The sequence below is a fragment of the Bufo gargarizans genome, chromosome 5 (genome assembly GCF_014858855.1).
Source record: "Bufo gargarizans isolate SCDJY-AF-19 chromosome 5, ASM1485885v1, whole genome shotgun sequence".
In the NCBI taxonomy this organism is placed as follows: Eukaryota; Metazoa; Chordata; class Amphibia; order Anura; family Bufonidae; genus Bufo; species Bufo gargarizans.
In genome coordinates this window covers 33,807,643-33,829,255 of record NC_058084.1, presented here as the reverse complement: position 1 = coordinate 33,829,255, position 21,613 = coordinate 33,807,643, and the positions used below count along the sequence as shown (strand labels likewise).

General features: G+C 46.8%; 1 protein-coding gene across 10 annotated transcripts in view; it reads right to left on the bottom strand.

Annotated features, from left to right (window-relative positions):
* Positions 1-21,613, bottom strand: part of RAD54B (RAD54 homolog B) — a 74,054-nt gene that overhangs the window by 36,146 nt on the left and 16,295 nt on the right. For 9 of the 10 annotated variants that reach the window (XR_006389955.1, XM_044293214.1, XM_044293212.1 and 6 more), the window contains 3 exons: positions 10,794-11,000; positions 8,624-8,893; positions 1,834-1,996 (listed from right to left, as the gene is read on the bottom strand). Coding sequence is in view for 9 of the 10 variants with exons in the window: in XM_044293208.1 (XP_044149143.1) it covers positions 1,834-1,996; positions 8,624-8,893; positions 10,794-11,000 (640 nt within the window). In the remaining variant the exon portion in view is untranslated. Of the gene's footprint in view, positions 1-1,833; positions 1,997-8,623; positions 8,894-10,793; positions 11,001-18,399; positions 19,469-21,613 lie in introns of those variants that run through there. The other variant, XM_044293216.1, reaches the window with a different exon arrangement.

The window sequence follows — 21,613 nt, the reverse complement described above, 5'->3', positions numbered from 1 at the left end:
TCACAAAACTGAGCAAACCACAGACATTTTTCTAAATATTTTATTATATCTTCATGGAACAACACTGAAGATCTGACACTGATGCAATGTTGGGCTACTTTCACACCAGCGTTTTCGCTGGATCCGGCAGGGTTCAGCAAAATCACTTCCGTTACTTATAATACAATCATCTGCATACGTTATAAACGGATCTGGTTGTAATATCTTTAATATAGCCAAGACGGATCCGTCATGAACTCCATTGAAAGTCAGAAAAACCTGATCCGTCCCCATTGACTTGCATTGTGGGTCATGACCGATCCCAGGACGGAAAGAAAACTGCAGCATGCTGTGGTTTGCTCTCCGGTATGAGAACGCAACCAAGCGGAACGGAATGCACTTTGGAGCATTCCGTTCACTTACGTTTTGTCCCCAATTGACAATGAATGGGTACAAAACCCTATGACGGATCTCAATACCGGAAAATAAAAACGCTAGTGTGAAAGTAGCCTGAAGTAGTCAGTGTACAGCTTGTATAACAGTGTAAATTTGGTGTGCCCTCAAAATAACTCACACAGCCATTAATGTCTAAACCGCTGGCAACAGTGAGTACATCACTAAGTGAATATGGCCCAATTGTGGCCAAAGTGACATTATTTTGTGTGGCCACCATTATTTTCCAGCACTGCCTTAACTCTCTTGGGCATGGAGTTCACTAGAGCTTCACAGGTTGCCACTGGAATCCTCTTCCACTCCTCCATGACGACGTCCCGGAGCTAGTGGATGTTGACCTTGCGCTCCTCCACCTTCCGTTTCAGGAAGCCCCACAAAAGGTCAATAGAGTTTAGATCTGGAGACATGCTTGGCCAGTCCAGCACCTTTACCCTCTTTAGCAAGGCAGTGGTCGTCTTGGAGTTGTGTTTGGGGTCGTTATGTTTGAATACTGCCCAAATGCCAGAGCACTCGGGCTGTAAACTCACCATCTGATAACTAAACTAATGTGGATTTTCACATTCAAACGCTATGAACACCTTTGCATTGATTATTTTAACCCTCATTTGCTCCCTAAATGCAAAACTAAGAAAACTTCTTTAAAATCGTTCTACCATTTTGCCTCTGCAGCGTGAGTATAAGGCTACTTTCACACTTGCGTTGTTGTTTTCCAGCACTGAGATCCGGCAGAGGATCTCAATACCGAAAAAAAAACAAAAAAACGTTTCCGTTTAGTCCTCATTCATTCTGATTGGTAAGAGATCCCTTCAGGGTTCATCAGGATGTCTCCCGTTCCGTCAGCATTACGTTTTGTGATCTGACACAAAACCGCTACAAGCTGCGGTTTTGTGTACAGTCATAAAAATGGAAAAAAAATGGACCAGTTTTTTAGGAGCCTACATAAAAAAAAAAAAAAAGGAATCGTCACCCATTGACTTTGAATGTATTTAGTGACGGATTCGTTTTTTTTCCCGTTTTGATTTCACACAACCTCATCCTAATGGAACGGATGCATCCTGATGTGCAAAATCAAAATGTTTAATTCCGGAAGGGCAGCTAACAGAGTCAGGAAGAAGAACACAAACAATGGAAATTTGCAGGGAGAAGGTAGCAGTATCCTGGACACACAGATCCAGCATTATTACTGGGAGACACGTGTTCAAATGAGGAAAGTCTGAAACTAGGAGCAGGTAGTAAGCCGTATATTAGGTGGTCTAAAAATGAATTAAAGGAATAAAAAGTGAATCCTGAAACACACACAAATCCTGAAAAGCACAACTATCTGAGGATAATCACTAGCACATGCAAGAACACTTTTCCCAATGTCAATGGGCTTTAAATGAAAAAACCCTCCATTCTTACCTCATGCCCATCACACACTCATAGAGAAACAGAATCCCTTCTTTTTGATGGGGTCGTAGATGGACTGCCACATATGGATCCACCACCACATCTACAACAGGATAGCCGCTTTTATTGAACATTTGCTGGTGATATTTCGATGGTCTCGGCATTACAATAGAGTCTTCAAAAAAAAAAAAAAAAAAGATGGAGACAATTTGCTTAGAGGAAGAGTTTACTGAGGTTTAATTCTGCATACAGTGCTGCTCTGTGACTTTGAGGTTTCCTTCTTCATTCCAAAACTTAAAGAGGTTCTCTGGGCTTTTTCATATCGATGATCTATCCTCAGGATAGGTCATTATTATCAGATCGGCAGGGGTCCGACGCCTGGCACAGGTCTGATCAGCCGTTTGAGGAGACGATGCGCAGAGTGCGCACGCGCCGTCTCCCTTCTATCTTCCTGTCCGTTGCTGTTCCATAGACATACAGCTGCGAGCAGTTAGAGAGACAGGAGACGGCACGCGCGTACAGCATGCGCCGTCTCCTCATACAGCTGATCGGTGGGGGTGCCAGGTGTCAGACCCCTGCCGATCTGATATTGATGACCTATCCTGAGGATAGGTCATTAATAAGAAAAAGCCCAGAGAACTTCTTTAATTCTGCTGTCTGCCGAGTACCAGAGAGCAGCGCGTTGTGGGAGTTCAGATGACAATTACACAGCCAGGCCTACGCTACACATACAATTTTTACAGCATCTCTCATAATGGAGTGGGAATAAATTGTTATTTCCAAAATAAATATAATGAAATTCAGCATCCATCGGACCTGTCAGATTATTACATATTCTGCATTGTCTGGTAGCAAAAGAAAAGCATCTAAAGCTTACTCCTAAGCAGCTGGTGGACTGGGAACTTAAATGGGGTGGTGCAGGGGTTGTGCACCCGGCAGCCCCCTGATCAGCGATTTGAAGAGGAGGTCAGCGCTCCACGCGTCGTCTCCCTTCAAGTGAATGGAGCGAGTACTTGTAACTACGCTCACTTCCGAGACGACGCGCAGTGTAATGAAGAGGCCTCCTCTTTAAACAGCTGATCGGCGGAGGGGGCTGGGTGTCGGACCCCCTCCAATCAGATATTAATGACTTATCCTGAGGATAGGTCATCAATATAAAACCCCTGCACAACCCCATAAAAGTGGCCCTTTTTCGCAATGTTGCAGGTAGGTCCAAATTGACAGAAGTTGGGGCGTCACAAGACAATGGGCCCAATACAAGTTGCCAGGATCAGTAATATTATAATGTATCACAGAATACCATCCCACAGAACCTAATACCACCAAGCACAACAAAGTACCTCCGCAGAAGCTGTCCCTCTGAGGTGGCCATAAATAGCTGCCACGTTATGTCCTCCTCCTCCAATTATCTCTAACATGGAGATGGAACAGGGGGCTTAGTAGGTCAGATGTGGGCCACAGAGCCGGTCCTACCTTCAGCATGCTGCCTGGACTTCCTCTAATAAATGACTCCTCTAGTTCCCCCAGTAGTAGTACCCGGCCAGCAGCAGTGAGGGCGGCTCAGGTTGCCTTATGAGCATCGGCTCCGGGGAAAATTCCCTATAGGGTCTATGGCCAGTGGCTCCGCCTCATAAGACTGGGGAATCTTTAGGAAACTCGCTCTACTCTATACATACACCAATCTGTCACAATATTAAAACCTTAACCCCTAACCTTGCGGTAGGACCCTCTGATCTGTTGAGGCATGGAGATCTCTGAAGGTGTCCTGTGGTATCTGGCATCAAGACGTTAGCAGAAGATGCTTTAAAGTGTACCCAAACTTACAAATTAACTTTATTGAAACTTACTCTAAATGTGACTAAATTAATTTTTTTTATTTTTCTTTTAGGCAAATAGGCCCCTGAAGTTGAGGTGCCTATTGCACTTTAGAATCACTGCTGTGTAAGGGATCCGAGGCCGCAGTGCTGTACAGGCAGCAGCTCCATTGCACATGGCTGTTCTGCTAAAGCCTGGCACAGGTGGGATATATCAGGCTTAGCAAATGGTGCACAGGCAAAGAAGCAATGTACTATGGAACTCCTGCCCTCCGCTCGCTCATAGCCTGTACTGTACTCAAAATGACTGGATGGAGATCTGGGAAAATAGTCAACCTTAAGTTGGAGTCTTTGTGATGTTTCTCAAACCGTTCCTGAACAACATCTGCAGTGTGACCGGGGCATTATCCTGCTCAGAGAGGCCACTGCCATTAGGGAACACCACTGCCATGATGGGAGGTAGCTGGCCTAGGGTTGAGCGGTAAACCGGTGTCCACGATATACCGCAGTATTAAGAAACGGTGAAATGGCGATATCCCCGTTTCCAAATAACCGCGGTATTTGGTGACATCATAGGAGCGGTCATATGCGTGCTGACGGTACACATGGTGCATATGTGTACCGTGCATATTACTTCCTGCAGCGGCTGGCCCCGTCTCCTCCTCGCTCCCATATTCAAGTCTCCGCCCTCCGGCCGAGCACAGGAGCGAGGCGCGCAGAGTCGGTCAGCAGTCTGTGTCCAAGCCAAGGTCAGGAAGAGGAGTGAAAGACCCTAACGGCCCAGGCGTCAGAAATAAAGGTTGTACTGTCTGTGTCTTCTGCGGCCCTGGCCCTGCCTGCAAGCTGCGCTGCACATGGTGATGGCAGCCATACAGGAGCAACAAGACGACATTACTGTATGGGGGCCACAAGACATTATTATACTGATGGCGGAGGGGTTACAAATTGTTGTCCCATACAGTATAATGTCACCTTGTGACCCCCTTACAGTATAGTTCCTAAGTCCAGACAGTATAATGTCTCCTGGTGGCCCCATGCAGTATAGTGACTCTTGTGCCCCGCTGCCTGCCGACCGGCCAGCCCACATAGTATATAATGTCTCCTTGTGCCCCGCTGCCTGCCCGTACAGTATATAATGTCTCCTTGTGCCCCGCTGCCTGCCCGTACAGTATATGTCTCCTTGTGCCCCGCTGCCTGCCCGTACAGTATATGTCTCCTTGTGCCCCGCTGCCTGCCCGTACAGTATATGTCTCCTTGTGCCCCGCTGCCTGCCCGTACAGTATACGTCTCCTTGTGGCTGCCCCCGTACAGTATATGTCTCCTTGTGCCCCGCTGCCTGCCCGTACAGTATATGTCTCCTTGTGCCCCGCTGCCTGCCCGTACAGTATACGTCTCCTTGTGGCTGCCCCCGTACAGTATATGTCTCCTTGTGCCCCGCTGCCTGCCCGTACAGTATATGTCTCCTTGTGCCCCGCTGCCTGCCCGTACAGTATACGTCTCCTTGTGGCTGCCCCCGTACAGTATAACGTCTCCTTGTGGCCCCAAGTGTTTTTTTCTTTTAAATGGGTATTTATCTCGATAAATTTCTTAATATCGTTATCGTGGGAATATTTTTGATATCGCCCAAACCTAAGCTGGCCTGTACAATGAGGAGGTAGGTGGTTTGTGTTTGTTACGCCTGCCCATTTTTCCTGCCTCCGAATCATCATTATCAAGAACTTCGATGCAACACAACTGCCTCCTAACGGAACGGATGCATCCGGATGTGTTAACGTCAAACTGAACCGTTTTGGTCTGGTTTTGAGAACCAAAACGCAAGTGCGAAACCGGCCTTCTAATGACCAGTAACACCTCTGTATAGATAAAACTGGATCCATCATTCATCATAGGTCAGGGATGCCCAACCTGCGCCCCTCCAGCTGTTGCAAAACTACAACTCCCATCATGCCCGGACAGCCTACAGCTATCAGCCTACAGCAGTGAATGATCAGCTGTTGTAAAACTACAACTCTTGAGGGCCGCAGGTTGAGCATCCCTGCCATAGGTGATATCACAGCTTATCTCCTCCCTCATGACCTCTGCACAGGTCACAGAGCATGCCTAGAAAAATCTCCCATAGAAGTCATTGAGGTCACACCCTGTCCATGGTGTCTATTGCCCATGGGCCTGCTCTTAAAAGACAGTAAGTTGTAACATAGTTTAGGCCTAGGTGCCAATGCGAAAACTGCAAGAATATATAGTCAGGTCCATAAATATTGGGACATCGACACAATTCTAACATTTTTGGCTCTACACACCACCACAATGGATTTGAAATGAAACAAATAAGATGTGCTTTACCCGCAGACTGTCAGCTTTAATTTCAGGGTATTTACATCCAAATCAGGTGAACGGTGTAGAGATTACAACAGTTTGCATATGAGCCTCCCACTTGTTAAGGGACCAAAAGTAATGGGACAGAATAATAATCATAAATCAAACTTTCACTTTTTAATATTTGGTTGCAAATCCTTTGCAGTCAATTACAGCCTGAAGTCTGGAACACATAGACATCACCAGACGCTGGGTTTCATCCCTGGTGATGCTCTGCCAGGCCTCTACTGCAACTGTCTTCAGTTCCTGCTTGTTCTTGGGGCATATTCCATCAGTTTTGTCTTCAGCAAGTGAAATGCATGCTCAATCGGATTCCGGTCAGGTGATTGACTTGGCCATTGCAGAACATTCCACTTCTTTGGTTGCTTTTGCAGTATGCTTTGGGTCATTGTCCATCTGCACTGTGAAGCGCCATCCAATGAGTTCTGAAGCATTTGGCTGAACATGAGCAGATAATATTGCCCGAAACACTTCAGAATTCATCCTGCTGCTTTTGTCAGCAGTCACATCATCAATAAATACAAGAGAACCAGTTCCATTGGCAGCCATACATGCCCACGCCATGACACTACCACCACCATGCTTCACTGATGAGGTGGTATGCTTAGGATCATGAGCAGTTCCTTTCCTTCTCCATACTCTTCTCTTCCCATCACTCTGGTACAAGTTGATCTTGGTCTCATCTGTCCATAGGATGTTTTTCCAGAACTGTGAAGGCTTTTTTAGATGTCGTTTGGCAAACTCTAATCTGGCCTTCCTGTTTTTGAGGCTCCCCAATGGTTTACATCTTGTGGTGAACCCTCTGTATTCACTCTGGTGAAGTCTTCTCTTGATTGTTGACTTTGACACACATACACCTACCTCCTGGAGAGTGTTCTTGATCTGGCCAACTGTTGTAAAGGGTGTTTTCTTCACCAGGGAAAGAATTCTTAGGTCATCCACCACAGTTGTTTTCCGTGGTCTTCCGGGTCTTTTGGTGTTGCTGAGCTCACCAATGCGTTCCTTCTTTTTAAGAATGTTCCAAACAGTTGTTTTGGCCACACCTAATGTTTTTGCCATCTCTCTGATGGGTTTGTTGTGTTTTTTCAGCCTAATGATGGCTTGCTTCACTGATAGTGACAGCTCTTTGGATCTGATCTTGAGAGTTGACAGCAACAGATTCCAAATGCAAATAACACACTTGAAATGAACTCTGGACCTTTTATCTGCTCATTGTAATTGGGATAATGTGGGAATAACACACACCTGGCCATGGAACAGCTGAGAAGCCAATTGTCCCATTACTTTTGGTCCCTTAACAAGTGGGAGGCACATATGCAAACTGTTGTAATTCCTACACCGTTCACCTGATTTGGATGTAAATAACCTCAAATTAAAGCTGACAGTCTGCAGGTAAAGCACATCTTGTTAGTTTCATTTCAAATCCATTGTGGTGGTGTATAGAGCCCAAAAAAATTGAATTGTGTCCATGTCCCAATATTTACGGACCTGACTGTACATTTTTAAAATACAGATAGTGACATGAAAATAAATAAAAGGTTTAACATAAAAATGTGATTTAAACAATAGATAATTTTCTGATGACACATTTCCTTTTAATGTTTTAATATTATGGCTGATTGGTATATAAGAATAAAGAAATGAACTAGTATCAATGCAAAAAGTGAGGCAAAGTATGAAAAAAATTATTTCAACCATTCATATATTTAAAAAAACAAACAAAGCTGAAGCAGTGTTTCTGCATTAAATAGGTTTTCCCCTCTAAGAATTTATCTCCTACGCACAGATTAGGATATAATCTGATGAGTCGGGGTCGCTCTATTGAACTCTATGGGACGGCTGGATAACGCTGTACGCGGCTTCTCTTCGTCACGCCCATAGAGGTCAATGAAGCTGCATTGTGTGACCACTGCTCCATTTTCTGCAGCACCTCATTCCTGTGACCAGTGAGGGTCCTAGCGATTGGACCCTCACTAATCAGATGCTTGACCCTTATCCTGTGGATAGGGAATATGTTATTATGGCAGGACAATGCCTGTAACTTTCCCAAATCGATGGATTTATCAGTAACTATGGAATTAATATATCAAGACTGACATGTACTACAGCGGTCTTGATTAGGCCTGCGCCGCGGCATGTCGTTTATGCCTCCTCCGGCAGTCCGTGGGCTCCAGGTGTACATTTCAGTCATTATTTACACCAGTTTCTGGAGTAAATGAGGATGAATTTGCCGGGGCCAACACCATATCTTAGCAAACTGGCGAAGGCGACATAAAAACACCAGCTGATACTAAAGTTATTCACAATGGTGTTTAAAAAGTCATAAAACATGGCGTAGGGGAATGATCAATATGTCTGATATGAGAGGTCCAACAAAGTGGTTTGCCAGTTTTATGAATGCTTGGACTATTTAACATACTCCCCCCTTCTTGCTTGCGGTCAGTGAATAGAAGCTGAAAACATATCCAGCTCATGTGCTTCGTACATGAAAGGGCTCTGACACACTAACAAACCACGACCCTGTGCGAAGCAGCACGTTATCAGGACAGGTTTTCAGCTTACGTCTGAAGTACATACAGGGATGGCACACATTGGAAATGTTTAGAAATGTATACTTGGTGCGCTGGGATCGTGTCGAGGTTTGCAGATCGGGAGGTCTCTTGATGCGCCTTCTTTGCTCCCATGTTTCACTGGGTTGGTGAATGGTTTCGGTGGGGCGTAATCTGAAGGTGTCTGGGTGGGCGCCATCACTGACGAGTGAAAGCACCTGCCGCTGCTGTAATCTTCTGCTGAGATTGTACCCATCACCTCAATCTCCTTTCCACCAATCATCAAGGTGTGGCCTTCTTCCAAGCTTTCCAGATCCTTCAGCTTGTATCCCGACCCTGTGAAGAATGACCGTGTGTTTATGTAGGAACAAAATGAAGATTGCAGGGCCCCCACCCCGACCAAGCACTGTCCACTAAACCTCAGCACCTCCTTCAGGGAAGTGGGGGGCATTTACAAAGCAAGCTCTGATTAATTTGGTGTCGTTTCTGCCCGCCTGTGGTGTATCCCTGTCAGACTGGGTAGGAACACACCCTATGAACAATGGGAAGGGTAAAGGTACATTTTTAGTGGGGTTTTCCGGGAGTTAGATACGGATGGCCTGTCCTCAGGATAGATCATCAATACCTAATTGGTCATGGTCCGGTCACTTCTTTGGGTCTCGTTCACACAAACGTGTGATGCCTGTTGCCGTAGGGCGGACCACATTTGCAGATCCGCAATACACGGGCACCGTTCGTGGCCATTCAGCATCACGGATTCAGACCCATTCATTTCGATGGGTCCACAAATCCGGAGATGCGGAACAGAACGGTACACTATGAAATGCTTTCTGGGGTTCCGTTCTGTGCTTCCGCACCGCAAAAAGATAGAATTTTCTCTATATTTTTGCGGAACGGAAGGATCGCAGACCCATTCAAGTGAACGGGTCTGGGATCCCCATGCGCCTGCCCCACGGACGGTGCCCGTACATTGCAGCCCGTAATTTGCGGTCCACAGCACGGACACGGGCTTCACACATTCATGTGAACGAGCCCTTGGCCGGTGACGTTATGTTTATCGGTCACATGACCTACGTGAAGCGCAGTCCCGCAATACCAAGCACAGCTCCTATATGATGATTGGTAAGCCGTGAAAAGGAGCAGTGTTCACCAGAGCGCCGTGGCCTCTTCAAACAGCTGATTGTCGGGGGTGTAGGGAGTCAGAACCACTCCAATCAGATAGTGATGATATATCCCAAGGATAGGCCATCACTACTGAACCCCTTTCATTTCTCCCTCCCTCTCCTTTTCTCTCCCTCCCTCTCCTTTTTCTCTCCCTCCCTCTCCTTTTTCTCTCCCTCCCTCTCCTTTTTCTCTCCCTCCCTCTCCTTTTTCTCTCCCTCCCTCTCCTTTTTCTCTCCCTCCCTCTCCTTTTTCTCTCCCTCCCTCTCCTTTTTCTCTCCCTCCCTCTCCTTTTTCTCTCCCTCCCTCTCCTTTTTCTCTCCCTCCCTCTCCTTTTTCTCTCCCTCCCTCTCCTTTTTCTCTCCCTCCCTCTCCTTTTCTCTCCCTCCCTCTCCTTTTTCTCTCCCTCCCTCTCCTTTTTCTCTCCCTCCCTCTCCTTTTTCTCTCCCTCCCTCTCCTTTTCTCTCCTCCCTCTCCTTTTTCTCTCCCTCCCCTTTTTCTCTCCCTCTCCTTTTTCTCTCCCTCCCTCTCCTTTTTCTCTCCCTCCCCTTTTTCTCTCCCTCTCCTTTTTCTCTCCCTCTCCTTTTTCTCTCCCTCTCCTTTTTCTCTCCCTCTCCTTTTTCTCTCCCTCTCCTTTTTCTCTCCCTCTCCTTTTTCTCTCCCCTCGGCCTTGATTGCTCCCAGGATGTCCTCTTCCGTTTTTCCGCCTCAGGAGCCAGTGGTGACCTGCTCCCCTTTGTGTATTTGGTATGATGCAAGGGGGATGTAGGTGAACACTGCCGCCAGCAACACATGGTTTCACCGTTAAGGTGGTTCACAGGGCATGGCATTTTCAGTAGGAATAACAGAGGGGCAGCAAAGTAGTCAGGTTAAGCATTGAGGAGAAACCTCCTTATATATTGGTAAGGATCTAGACAAGGTCTCCCTGACAATGGGCCACGTTGTCGTCAGAATCTCTTAGTAGTGCAGCCTCAGGCTCTAGGCCTATGACCTGGAGATGTTTTTCACATCCTTTCTGCAGCGCTTTTTTTCTCCTTTGAGAATTTATCTGTACATAAACCTATATTCACACTACCTTTTCCAATATCTTTGCCTTCCAGGTCCTTCAACGTCACTGATCTTCCTCTCGCGATGAGAACAGCGTCTCCTTCCCATTTCTTGTGCTTCTTCTTTGACGCTTTGCCCCAGACCACGCTGAAGTACTTTTGGGGGCAGCTCGCCTCTTCCTCCTCGCTTCTACCATCCACCATCTGATTTGCTGCTCGGAGAGGATCGGCCAAACCTACGGAAACCAATGAGTCAGTAGTTATCAAACTGAGAACAGACCCCATGCAATATGGAAATACACAAAGGACAACAACCTGATGGGTCTGAATATATATATCTATAGCCACCACCTTCAAGATTGTTAATGGAGGCTATCAATGCAAGAGGCAAGGGGACAAGCAAACCAAGGGTGGAGGACACAAACCCAGAGGGCCAATATGGAAAGGCAAGAATGGAAGAAAAAGGAAAGAATAGGAATCCTCCTTGGCATCAGTCCAGCAGCTTCCATTACAAGATCCTGCAGGATTCTTCCCAGAAGAACCTGCTGACAAAGACAATGTCCAGGGAGAAGATGACGGAAGATCTCCAATCCCCTATACCAGGGATCAGCAACTTCCGGCACTCCAGCTGTTCTGAAATTACAACTCCCAGAATCCTCCTTTCACTTCTCAGAGTTACAAATACAACTGAATAAGTGTGCCTGTTGGGAGTTGTAGTTTCACAGCAGCTGGAGTGCCAAGGTTGCTATCCTTATCACTAGGTCAGGGGAGGGGGGGGGGGGGGTGTGTCTCCGCATTTGGGACAAAGCTGCAATACAGAGCCCCACCAATCTAAATATGGGCAGGTTTATCAGGCCCAGGGATGGTCTGACAGAGAGCTAAAGGGGTTGTCTCACTTCAGCAAATGGCATCTATCATGTAGACAAAGTTAATACAAGGCATGTACTAATGTATTGTGATTGTCCATATTGCCTCCTTTGCTGGCAGGATTCATTTTTCCCTCACATTATACACGGCTCGTTTCCATGGTTATGACCACCCTGCAATCCATCAGCGGTGGCCATGCTTGCACACTATAGTAAAAAGTGCTGTGCAAGTGCACATAGACCCATCCGGGTCACCGGAAACCAGCAGTGTATAATGTGAAGGAAAAATTAATCCAGCCAGCAAAGGAGGCCATATGGATAATTACAATGCATTAGTGCCTGGTATTAAAGGGGTTGTCTGCTCTTACTACATTGATGACGTATCCTCGGGAAAGGTCATCAATATCAGATCGGTGAGGGACAGGCTCCCATCACCCCCGCCAATCAGCTTTTTGAAGAGACCGCAGTGCTCATCTGAGCGCGGTATTCTCTTCTCCGTTTACCTGCTCGCTGTTGACATTACAATTCTGCCTCCCCATTCACTTCAAAGGACGGCTCAGACCTGACCCCAAGATTTCTACTGTTTTTCATTGTACATGTCGCAGATCCGTTAATCCAAGCGTGGCCATCACTCCCTGTTTTCACGTGGAAACTACTAGAATTGTGTGATGCAGATTTTCACTGAATGAACTACAGCGTAAATTTCCATTAAAAATCAACTGGCGCTTCACATTAAACGATTTTTAACACAGATTTTGGTGAGGATAAAGGGCTGAATACCTCTTTAAAAACTCTGCCCTGTGAACCACCTTAACGGTGAAGCCATGTGTCGCCACTGCAGCAAATTGCTGGCTGCAGTGTTCACCTACATCCCCCTTGCATCATGCCAAATACACTAAGGGGAGCAGGTCAACACTGGCTCCAGAGGCGGAAAAACGGAAGAGGACATCCTGGGAGCAATCAAGGCCGAGGGGAGATCGAGATGATAGAGAGACGGGGAGCAAGCCAGGCTTATTTTCGCAGGTCTGCCCAAGAGAGGAGATTCAAATGTGAAAAACTGTGACATGCAATGGCGTGCAGTGATCAAACGACGTACATTTTTCAGTCCAATTCACAGAAAATTAACGATTACTAGTCGCCCCCTTTTCCTATTACAAATCTGCAAGTCAGTAGCAGTGCTCTAGGGGCAACGACCGAAATAATGAGCAAACAGCACAAAATATTTAGCGATTATTTCACGTAACTGAACATTTAAAAAAGAAAATCTGCCTGAATGGTACAGAATTCAATATAATATGGGAGGCATACAGTGAAGGCCCCATGCACTAGAACGAGACCGCTGTTATGGCTCCATTAGGTGGATTTACCAATAATCGGGCAGATTATCGGGAACGAACATTCGTGCAAAGCTCGCCTCCGACAGTCTGCCAGTCTAGAGGTGCAGCTGATCACCCGATGAACGAGCAAAACGTTGGTTCGTCTGGTGATCCGGTCGTTTGTACAGACACATCAATCATCGTTTCTGGGCAGCAGATCGTGTGATCTAAACAGAGATCTACCGCCCAGAAACAATGATTCGGTATGGAGACAAGGGATGGCAATAGTGATCCCCCGTCCTCCTTCTGTGGAGATGATCGCTGTTTGTGAATATCGAGTCAAGGAACGCTCCCTTCATGACAAATCTGCTGCTCCTCGGCCCATCTAAACCCACTTTAACCCTGGGTTCAGACCTGAGCGTTCCGAGAGGAGCGCTCTGTATGCGCGCTTGTACGGGCGTTTACAAGCGCGCATACAGAGACAGCCGTGCACACATTGTCGCGCGTTCCCGAATATCTATGTGCGGGAACGCGCGACAAACGCCCAAAAAAAAGCTCAAGCACTTGTTTGAGCGTCGGGCGTTTTACAGCGCGATCGTACGCGCTGTAAAACGCCCAGGTGAGAACCATTCCCATAGGGAATCATTGGTTCTTGCCTGTTGTGCGTTTTACAGCGCGTGGGAACGCGCTGTAAAACGCTCAGGTCTGAACCCAGGGTTAGGGCTCCACATACGGGCCACAAAAAAAAAAGTGCATGACCCCTAATAAATTACATCAGTGTTTGACCAGCGATTAAGACACAAAATGGGTTCCAGATTGTTCCATTACAGCTCATCTCCACGCCTGGTTCAGGGTAAGGGCTCATGCACACAACCAGATGTGTTTAACGGTCCGCAAATCGTGGATCCGCAAAACATGGATCCCGGCCATGTGCATGCTGCCATTTTTTTTTTTCAATTCAATAGAAATGTCCTATTCCTATCCTTGTCTGCAAACCAGACAGGAATAGGAAATGTTCTATTTTTTTTGCAGCCCCATTAAAATGAATGTGTCTGCATCCGATCTGCAAGAAGTATGGATTGGATGTGGACCAAACATGCGGTCGTGTGCATTAGCCCTAATATTCACTAATAGTAAATCACTGATCAAACTCTGAGGCATCACTCACATTTCCATTTTTGATGGACGTGTGCTATCCTCATTTCCCACAGACAGCACACGTACTCATTGATTTGAATGCGTTTGTTGATGTGAACTAAACGCCCATTGAAGTCTGTGGATCTGTGAAAAACCCTTACAACATGGATGACATGACATCCTCTGGAAATGAATTTTAAGCCTGACAGTGTCTGTGGAACACAGATGACACACGGACCAAACACGGATCCTTCATAAACACGGAAAAAACAATTTCCATGCACATCAAACGGACACGGAAATGTGACCGAGGTTTGGCTGTGTGAAGGTGGCCTTACAAAATGGAGCCGAGATGGACATTGTGGAAGAATAAAAGAAATAAATAACAAAAATGTGAAACTGCAAGAATTTTTATTCTTCAGAAAAAAAAACTAAAAAACTTAGAAACTGGAATTTTCACATTGTCAAGAACAGAATAAAATCACATTTCTTATAAAAAAATAAAAATAAACGTCAAAATCTATAAAGTGGAAATACAAGAATTTGATGATTTCTTCATAAATAGAAAAAAAAAAAAAAAAAGGATGTGAAGATGTGATTTATTGTAATGTTTTCTGTACTTGTATCATTGATTTCCAATAAATACTGCAAAGATCGCTCAAAAACGAGGTGCTGGTCACCAGGACCAGAGTGGATTTCATAATTTTGCCCGTGAGACACAGGATTTAAAGGGGGTTCTCTAAGGCCCCTTTCACACGGGCGAGTTTTCCGTGCGGGTACAATGTGAGAGGTGAACGCATTGCACCCGCACTGAATACGGACCCATTCATTTCAACAGGGCTGTGCAGATGAGCGGCGATTTTCACGCATCACTTGTGCGTTGCGTGAAAAATCACAGCATGTTCTATAGTCTGCGTGTTTCACGCAACGCAGGCCCCATAGAAATGAGTGGGGATGCGTGAAAGTCGCATCGCTTCTGCAAGCAAGTGCGGATGCGGTGCGATTTTCACGCACGGTTGCTAGGAGATGACAGGGATGAGCAACCCCGGACCCCATTAAAGTCTAATCACTGTATTATTTTCCCTAATAACATGGTTACAAAGGGAAAATAATAGTATTCTTAATACAGAATGCTGTGGATTGAGGTTTTAAAAAAATAAATAAATAAATGTACTTACCTGTTTCAATTGATCGTGCAGCCGGACCCCTCCTCTTTTAGGACCTGCAAAAGGACCTTTGGTGATGTAATCGTGCTCATCATGTGTTGAGTGTGATGACATCACCAAAAGGTCCTTTTACAGCCAGGTCCTGCAAGAAGAAAAAAGACGACTATGCCGGATGCGCGAGCAAGTGGATGAAGCGAGTTACTTTTTTTACCCCACAATGGACATTTTACTTAGCATTCTGCATTAAGAATGCTATTATCTTCCATTATAACCATGTTATGAGGGAAAATAATAAAATCTACACAACACCTAACCCAAACCCGAACTTCAGTGAAGAAGTCCGGCTTCAGGTCTGGGTACCACAGTCAGTTTTTTATCACGTGTAAAATGCATTGCACGCATTGCGCGATAAAAACTGAACATCGGAAAGCAATCACAGTCAAAAGTGACTGCAATTGCGTACCTACTCGCACGATTTTCCCACGACTCACCCGCATCCTATCCGGCCCTCACACGTGACGCCCGTGTGAAAGAGGCCTAAGTGTGCCAAGAGCAGATCTCTGGTGACCAGGCTTACAACACACAGCTGTTTGCATAGGACTGCATGGCTCATCCACGGGAAGCTCAGAAACCAGAATGTATTTTAAGGAATGAGGGAGTAATCTACTTTTCTTTAAATACTCAGAGCACTAAAAAAAAATACTCCCCATATGCCCGAGCCCCTCACACTGATTCTACTTACCTGGCTCCCCGCACCGCCGCTTCTCCCTGTGCGCGGATGAAAACATCTGGTGTCAGGGGGTGAGCCTCCCTAGCAGCCAGATGTGTCATCCGCGCACAGGGAGAAGCAGCGGCGGCCGTGCGGGGACAAGGAGCAACAGGGGGAGCTAGGCAAGTAGAATTAGTGTGAGGGGCCTGGGCATATGGGGAGCATATCTTAAGTCTCCGATAACCCCTTTAATGTTAACCATGAATTGTAGAAGGTTGGATTCCTGACACTTCACAGTTATAACCAATAACATTTCAGTAACTTTATTTTGAGTTAGGGCTGTTTCACACGAGCGTATACCGTGTGTGACATCCGCTGCCGTGAATGACAGCCAAGACCCGATGCGGACAGCAGAGACACGGAGCAGTAACATGACTGATAATGCTCCGTGCCTCTCTGTAACCTCTTTACTACGAAATCACAGTGACAACTTTATCTCCCTGTGATTTCGTAGTACAGAGATCACAGAGAGGCACGGAGCATTATCAGTCATGTTACTGCTCCGTGTCTCTGCTGTCCGCATCGGGTCTTGGCTGTAATTCACGGAGCGGATGTCACGCACGGCTCGTGTGAAACAGCCCTTAAAGGCTATGAACACCTTCAATGTTTTTTTTTGTTTTTTTACGATTGAAATTTTACTCATTTTGGCTTTAAAAAAAAAATAAAAAAATATTTTTTTTAAATTGGTCTTTATTAAACATTTTCAGCAGTTTTTTCCTACAGGTTTAGGTTCCGGCCTGGATGCAGAGTATCTTGCTTTCCGTTTCACACTGAGCTTAGATGTCTAGCCATCATCTCTGAACTCCTGACAGCTCCATATTGTTAGCCTATTTTCACACTCACGTTTTAGGCGGACCGCATGCATCCGTCATAAACGGATCTGTCCCCATTGACTTACATTGTGTGTCAGGACGGATCCGTTTGGCTCAGTTTCGTCAGGCGACAGCAAAACGCTGCAAACAGCGTTTTGGTGTCCGCCTCCAGAGCGGAATGGAAACGGAACGCAGGCAAACTGATGTATTCTGAGCGGATCCTTTTCCATTCAGAATGCATTGGACCGCTTGTGAGAGCCCTGAAACAGATCTCGCAAACGGAAACCAAAACGCCAGTGTGAAAGTAGCCCTAGCAGTTTGCCGATTTAGCTGTGTTTTCATGAGCTGTCAGGAATTCAGAGATAAGGACTACACGTCTAAGCCTCAAAGCAGCAACATGACAGCTGGAACTTAACCCTGTAGTAGAACAAAAAAATGTTTTTAGCCCGTGAGCCCAAATTTAGCAAAATGCAATCATAAAAAAAAAGTTGCCCCAAAGGTGTTTTTTCTTCTGCTCCCAAATTCTGCTGGCTCCCTGTTAACAGAGCAATGCATTGTGGGAGAACAAGGGGCAGCTAGGCTCTGCTCACATCACAATGGGGATAGATGCCTAGATTTCCTGATGTACACCATTATATCGCCATATGAAGAAGACACCACCCCAATAGAGGCCAAAAACACACTTCCGTCCTCCACTGGGCAAACGGTGCCCTATGGCTACATTCAGCAAGCAGTATGTGCCGGAAACCTTCCCAATGCATATGCCACATATTACTTACATATGGCGGTGTGAACAGAGAAAACCGCTCGTCTCCCATGCAAGGTCAGATGTTCCTATCTGCTGAACATTGAGACTGTCCACATACACATGACATTGCTGGCAGAACCTGCCTGAGTGGAGCCCAGATAAACCAGCAGAATTTTGAAAGCAGGTCTGTATGTGAATGGATAACATAGCATAACATATAGATTTCTAACGCGAACTGCTCCTGAAGGTGGAATAATATTAGGTCAATACCCCCAATAGCACAGCACAAGGCCTCATACACACAACCGTATCAGTTTAGTGCTCCGCACAATACGGATGCGGTTTGTGTGCCGTCCGTAATTCTAAAAAAAAATTGTGGTCCGTATTTTGCTAACATATTCCTATCTTTTTGCGGAACTGACATATAGATGTGGAAAGCACATGAATGATCCGTGTACTTTCCGCATCCGTATGTCCATTTCACAAAGAAATGGGACATGTCCGATACCTGATGGCAAAATGCAGACCACGGATCTACAGAAGTTGGGGTTTGGAACGGTAACTAAACAATCAGCAGATATTAAATGCAATTTTTTTTTGCTGAATTTCAACCTCGTATGGGCTCCGATGAGGGGAAATTCGTTATTGCCGAAATTTCGCGAGACTTCGCTGAATAACTTTGGCCATCGATTTTAAAACTTGAAAACCATTTTAAAACTTGGATCCGAAGACTGCTTTGGTACCGAGGTACCGGCTGGTACAGAAGCAGTCTTCGGATCCAAGTTTTAAAATGGTTTTCAAGTTTTAAAATCGATGGCCAGTTATTCAGCGAAGTCTCGCGAGACTTCGGCGATAACGAATTTCCCCTCACTGGAGCCCATACAAGGTTTTGAACGAATCAACTTTGGATCTTGGATGACCTATCCTCATCAGTGTCCGATCGGTGGAGGTCCGACACCCAGGACTCCCGCAGATCAGCTGTTTGAGAAGGAAGCGGCACACCAAGCACAGGGCCATCCATTTGATAGCAGCTGTACTTGGTATTGCAGCTCAGCCCCATCCACTCCAATGGGGAGGAGCTGTGACTAGGCCAAGTAACCGATATGATGTCACATGGCCTAGGCTAAGCTTTGAGAAGGTCATGGCAGTATTGCAAGTGCCAGTGCCTTCTTAATCAGCTGACTGGCAGGGGTCCCAGATGTCGGACCCCCACAATCAGATACTGCTGATCTATCCAGAGAATAGGTCATCAGTATAAAAGTCTTGGAAAAACCACTTTAACCCTGCTGAGACCTGCAGTTCAATATCAGAAGGAAGATCACAGTCCGGTGTATCGCTGCAATATCCAGACGCACGTGTGGCCGCGCCTACAAGTTACTGTACTCCGGCAGATCCCGCCGTAATCTTAATGCCTTGAACTTCTCCACTTTGATTTTGGCTTTCAGCAATTCCTCTTCTAGATGCTGCCTCCTCTTCAAGCATTCCCGCTTCTCCTTGATGTAAAGTCCGTATTGCTTCTGGTTGTGAAGAATGAGCTGATGCTCTTTCTTTACCAGCTGCAACGTCTCAGGACTGCAAGCGCAGGTCGTCCTTAGGTGCGAGCAGCTCTGGCTGAAGCATTCTTCTATCCTAGGAAGCGGCGGAGACATGGACAAGTTCATATCCACCGAGGAGAGGGACGGAGACACCGACCTGTCCAAGGTGTGCTCAAACTCCAGATCCTCGGCATCTTCCGACGCTACCTCTATCCGCGGAGGCACGAGCAAAGATGGAGGGGGCTTCACGTCGTCATCGTCTTGCTCCAGCTCCACGGTGACGGCCGAGATGTGCTCCGGTAATGGCGGCGGCAGGAGGTTGTTTATGGACTCCGGCTTCGAAGTCTTCGTTTCACTGAAAAGAAAAGAGAATTGAGTTTGCCTGGGCATCTCTCAGTAAGACAGCAGCCCCGACACAGGCAACTGCCCCAGGGGCAAATAAACCGCCCCTGTACAGGCAACAAAGCCCAACACCAAGAAAGGGTTGCAATATTATGGGCAACTCGCTGACTTGGCGCTACTATAATCACATTAAGGGTCCATTCACACGTCCGTTGTGTATTGCAGATCCGCAATACATCCGGACGGTAGCCCCCATAGAACTGCCTATTATTAGGACATGTTCTATTGTTTGCGAAGCTGTGACCCGGAAGCTTGGGGCCGCGGCACGGAAATGCGGACAGCACACTCCAAAGCGGAATGGAGACGGAGGCGAACTGATGCATTCTGAGCGGATCCTCATCTATTCAGAATGCATTAGGGCAAAACGGATCCGTTTTGGACCACTTCTGAGAGCCCATGACGGATCTCGCAAACGGAAAGCCAAAACGCCAGTGTGAAAGTAGCCTTATTCTGTCCACGATGGGGACGCAACCAAACAGAACTCATTCTGGTGCACTCCGTTTCATTCAGTTTTGTCCCCATTGACAATGAATGGGGACAAAACTGAAGCGTTTTCCCCCCGCCATTGAGAGCCTATGACGGATCTTATTAGCAGAAAGGGAAAGCGCAAGTGTGACAGTAACCATATATTGAAAGTATGTGTGTGTGTGGGGGGGATGGGGGGCACTCAAGAACTGGGCCCCACCAGCGCTCGGCTATTTTTCGTAAGTCCCATTGCAGTGAGTGGAGGTGCTACCCGCACCTATAGGTCCATCTGTGGCATATCCTATTGAAACCCCTTTAAGGTGTAGTAATGCCCAGTAATACATAGACAACCGCGTCTGGAAGGGGGGGGGGGGAGTCGAATCTATTGAATACACTGTTTCCTTGCTGCTGCACTGCGAGTTGTCAAGCACTGCTTCACATTAACCCCTAAGTGACAGGCCGGTGTAATCAGCTTGTCCATCACTACACTAGGCTGGTGTATTTGAGAATGGTTTTTAGACTGGCGCACAGTAATGCATTCAGCGCTTGCGCCTATTTCAGTAAAAGGTGCATCTGGGGGACGCCTGCTGTGGAATTGCGACTTTTAAAAAAACAAGAACCTCTACTTGCCACTTTTTGAAGTGTGCAGAATCCTGGGGTGCAGGGCTTGATATAACACCCCCACAGGGTCAATGTGGCCCTAGAGGTCTCGTCTGGCTACGCTCCATTTTTACGGTCACATTGCGGAGTGCTACCTCTCAGGACGCGGTGCGTGTATACACCTACCTACACGTCTATTCCGGTCTGACTACGCGGACACAGCTTCACGGTGTTGCAGAGGGTCCACTATGGGCTATGCATCTCGGCATCTGTCCACGGCTCTGCAGACTTCTGCCATTTCTTAATTTTAAAAAGGTTCCCCTTTGTAGCAAAGTTGTATGAAGGTGCCCATAGGTGTACAGCGCAGTGTATGGGGGGGGGGGGGGGGGGGGGAATATGACTTTATTATGTATTCTACTTTAAAACTAAATGGTTTATGGACCCAACAGGGAGAGGGTTAAACTACCGCACTATGTGACAGTATACGCTGCAGTGATATCTGCAGCAGAGAATGATTTTGCAGGCGTAGGATCCCGGAGCAGGGAAACTCGAGGATCTCCCTAGTACTACCCCCATCCTCCTCTCAGTGGCTGAGAACAGCAGCCGCCGCCCAGCGCCGGGATTGGCAGGCTCCTCCAGCTTTATATCCTAGGACTGGAATTTCAGGTTTGGACTGGCGTGGGGGATCCGCCGTCTCCCCTCTGAGTGCGGCCTTTCAGTCCCTCGGCTCCCCCCATTAACCCCTTCTGCTCTGTCATTTGCATGAGAAGGGTTCTCTGCTTTGTATAGAAGACCCCAGCCGCCGCCGTCACCCTCGTCTGGCCGCACACTGCAGCGTTAGACCGCCCATCCCGGAGTCCCTGCGATTAGCCAAGGGGTAACCAGTCAAAGATGTAATGTCTGCTTCTGCGCCGTCATGCAGATTTTCCAGGTCGCTGACTAACCAGATTAGAACAGAGGCAGATAAGACAATCAGGGCCCTAGAAAAGCTGCAGGGAGTCGCCCTGACTCTAAGCTGTCTGCTGCAACAGTG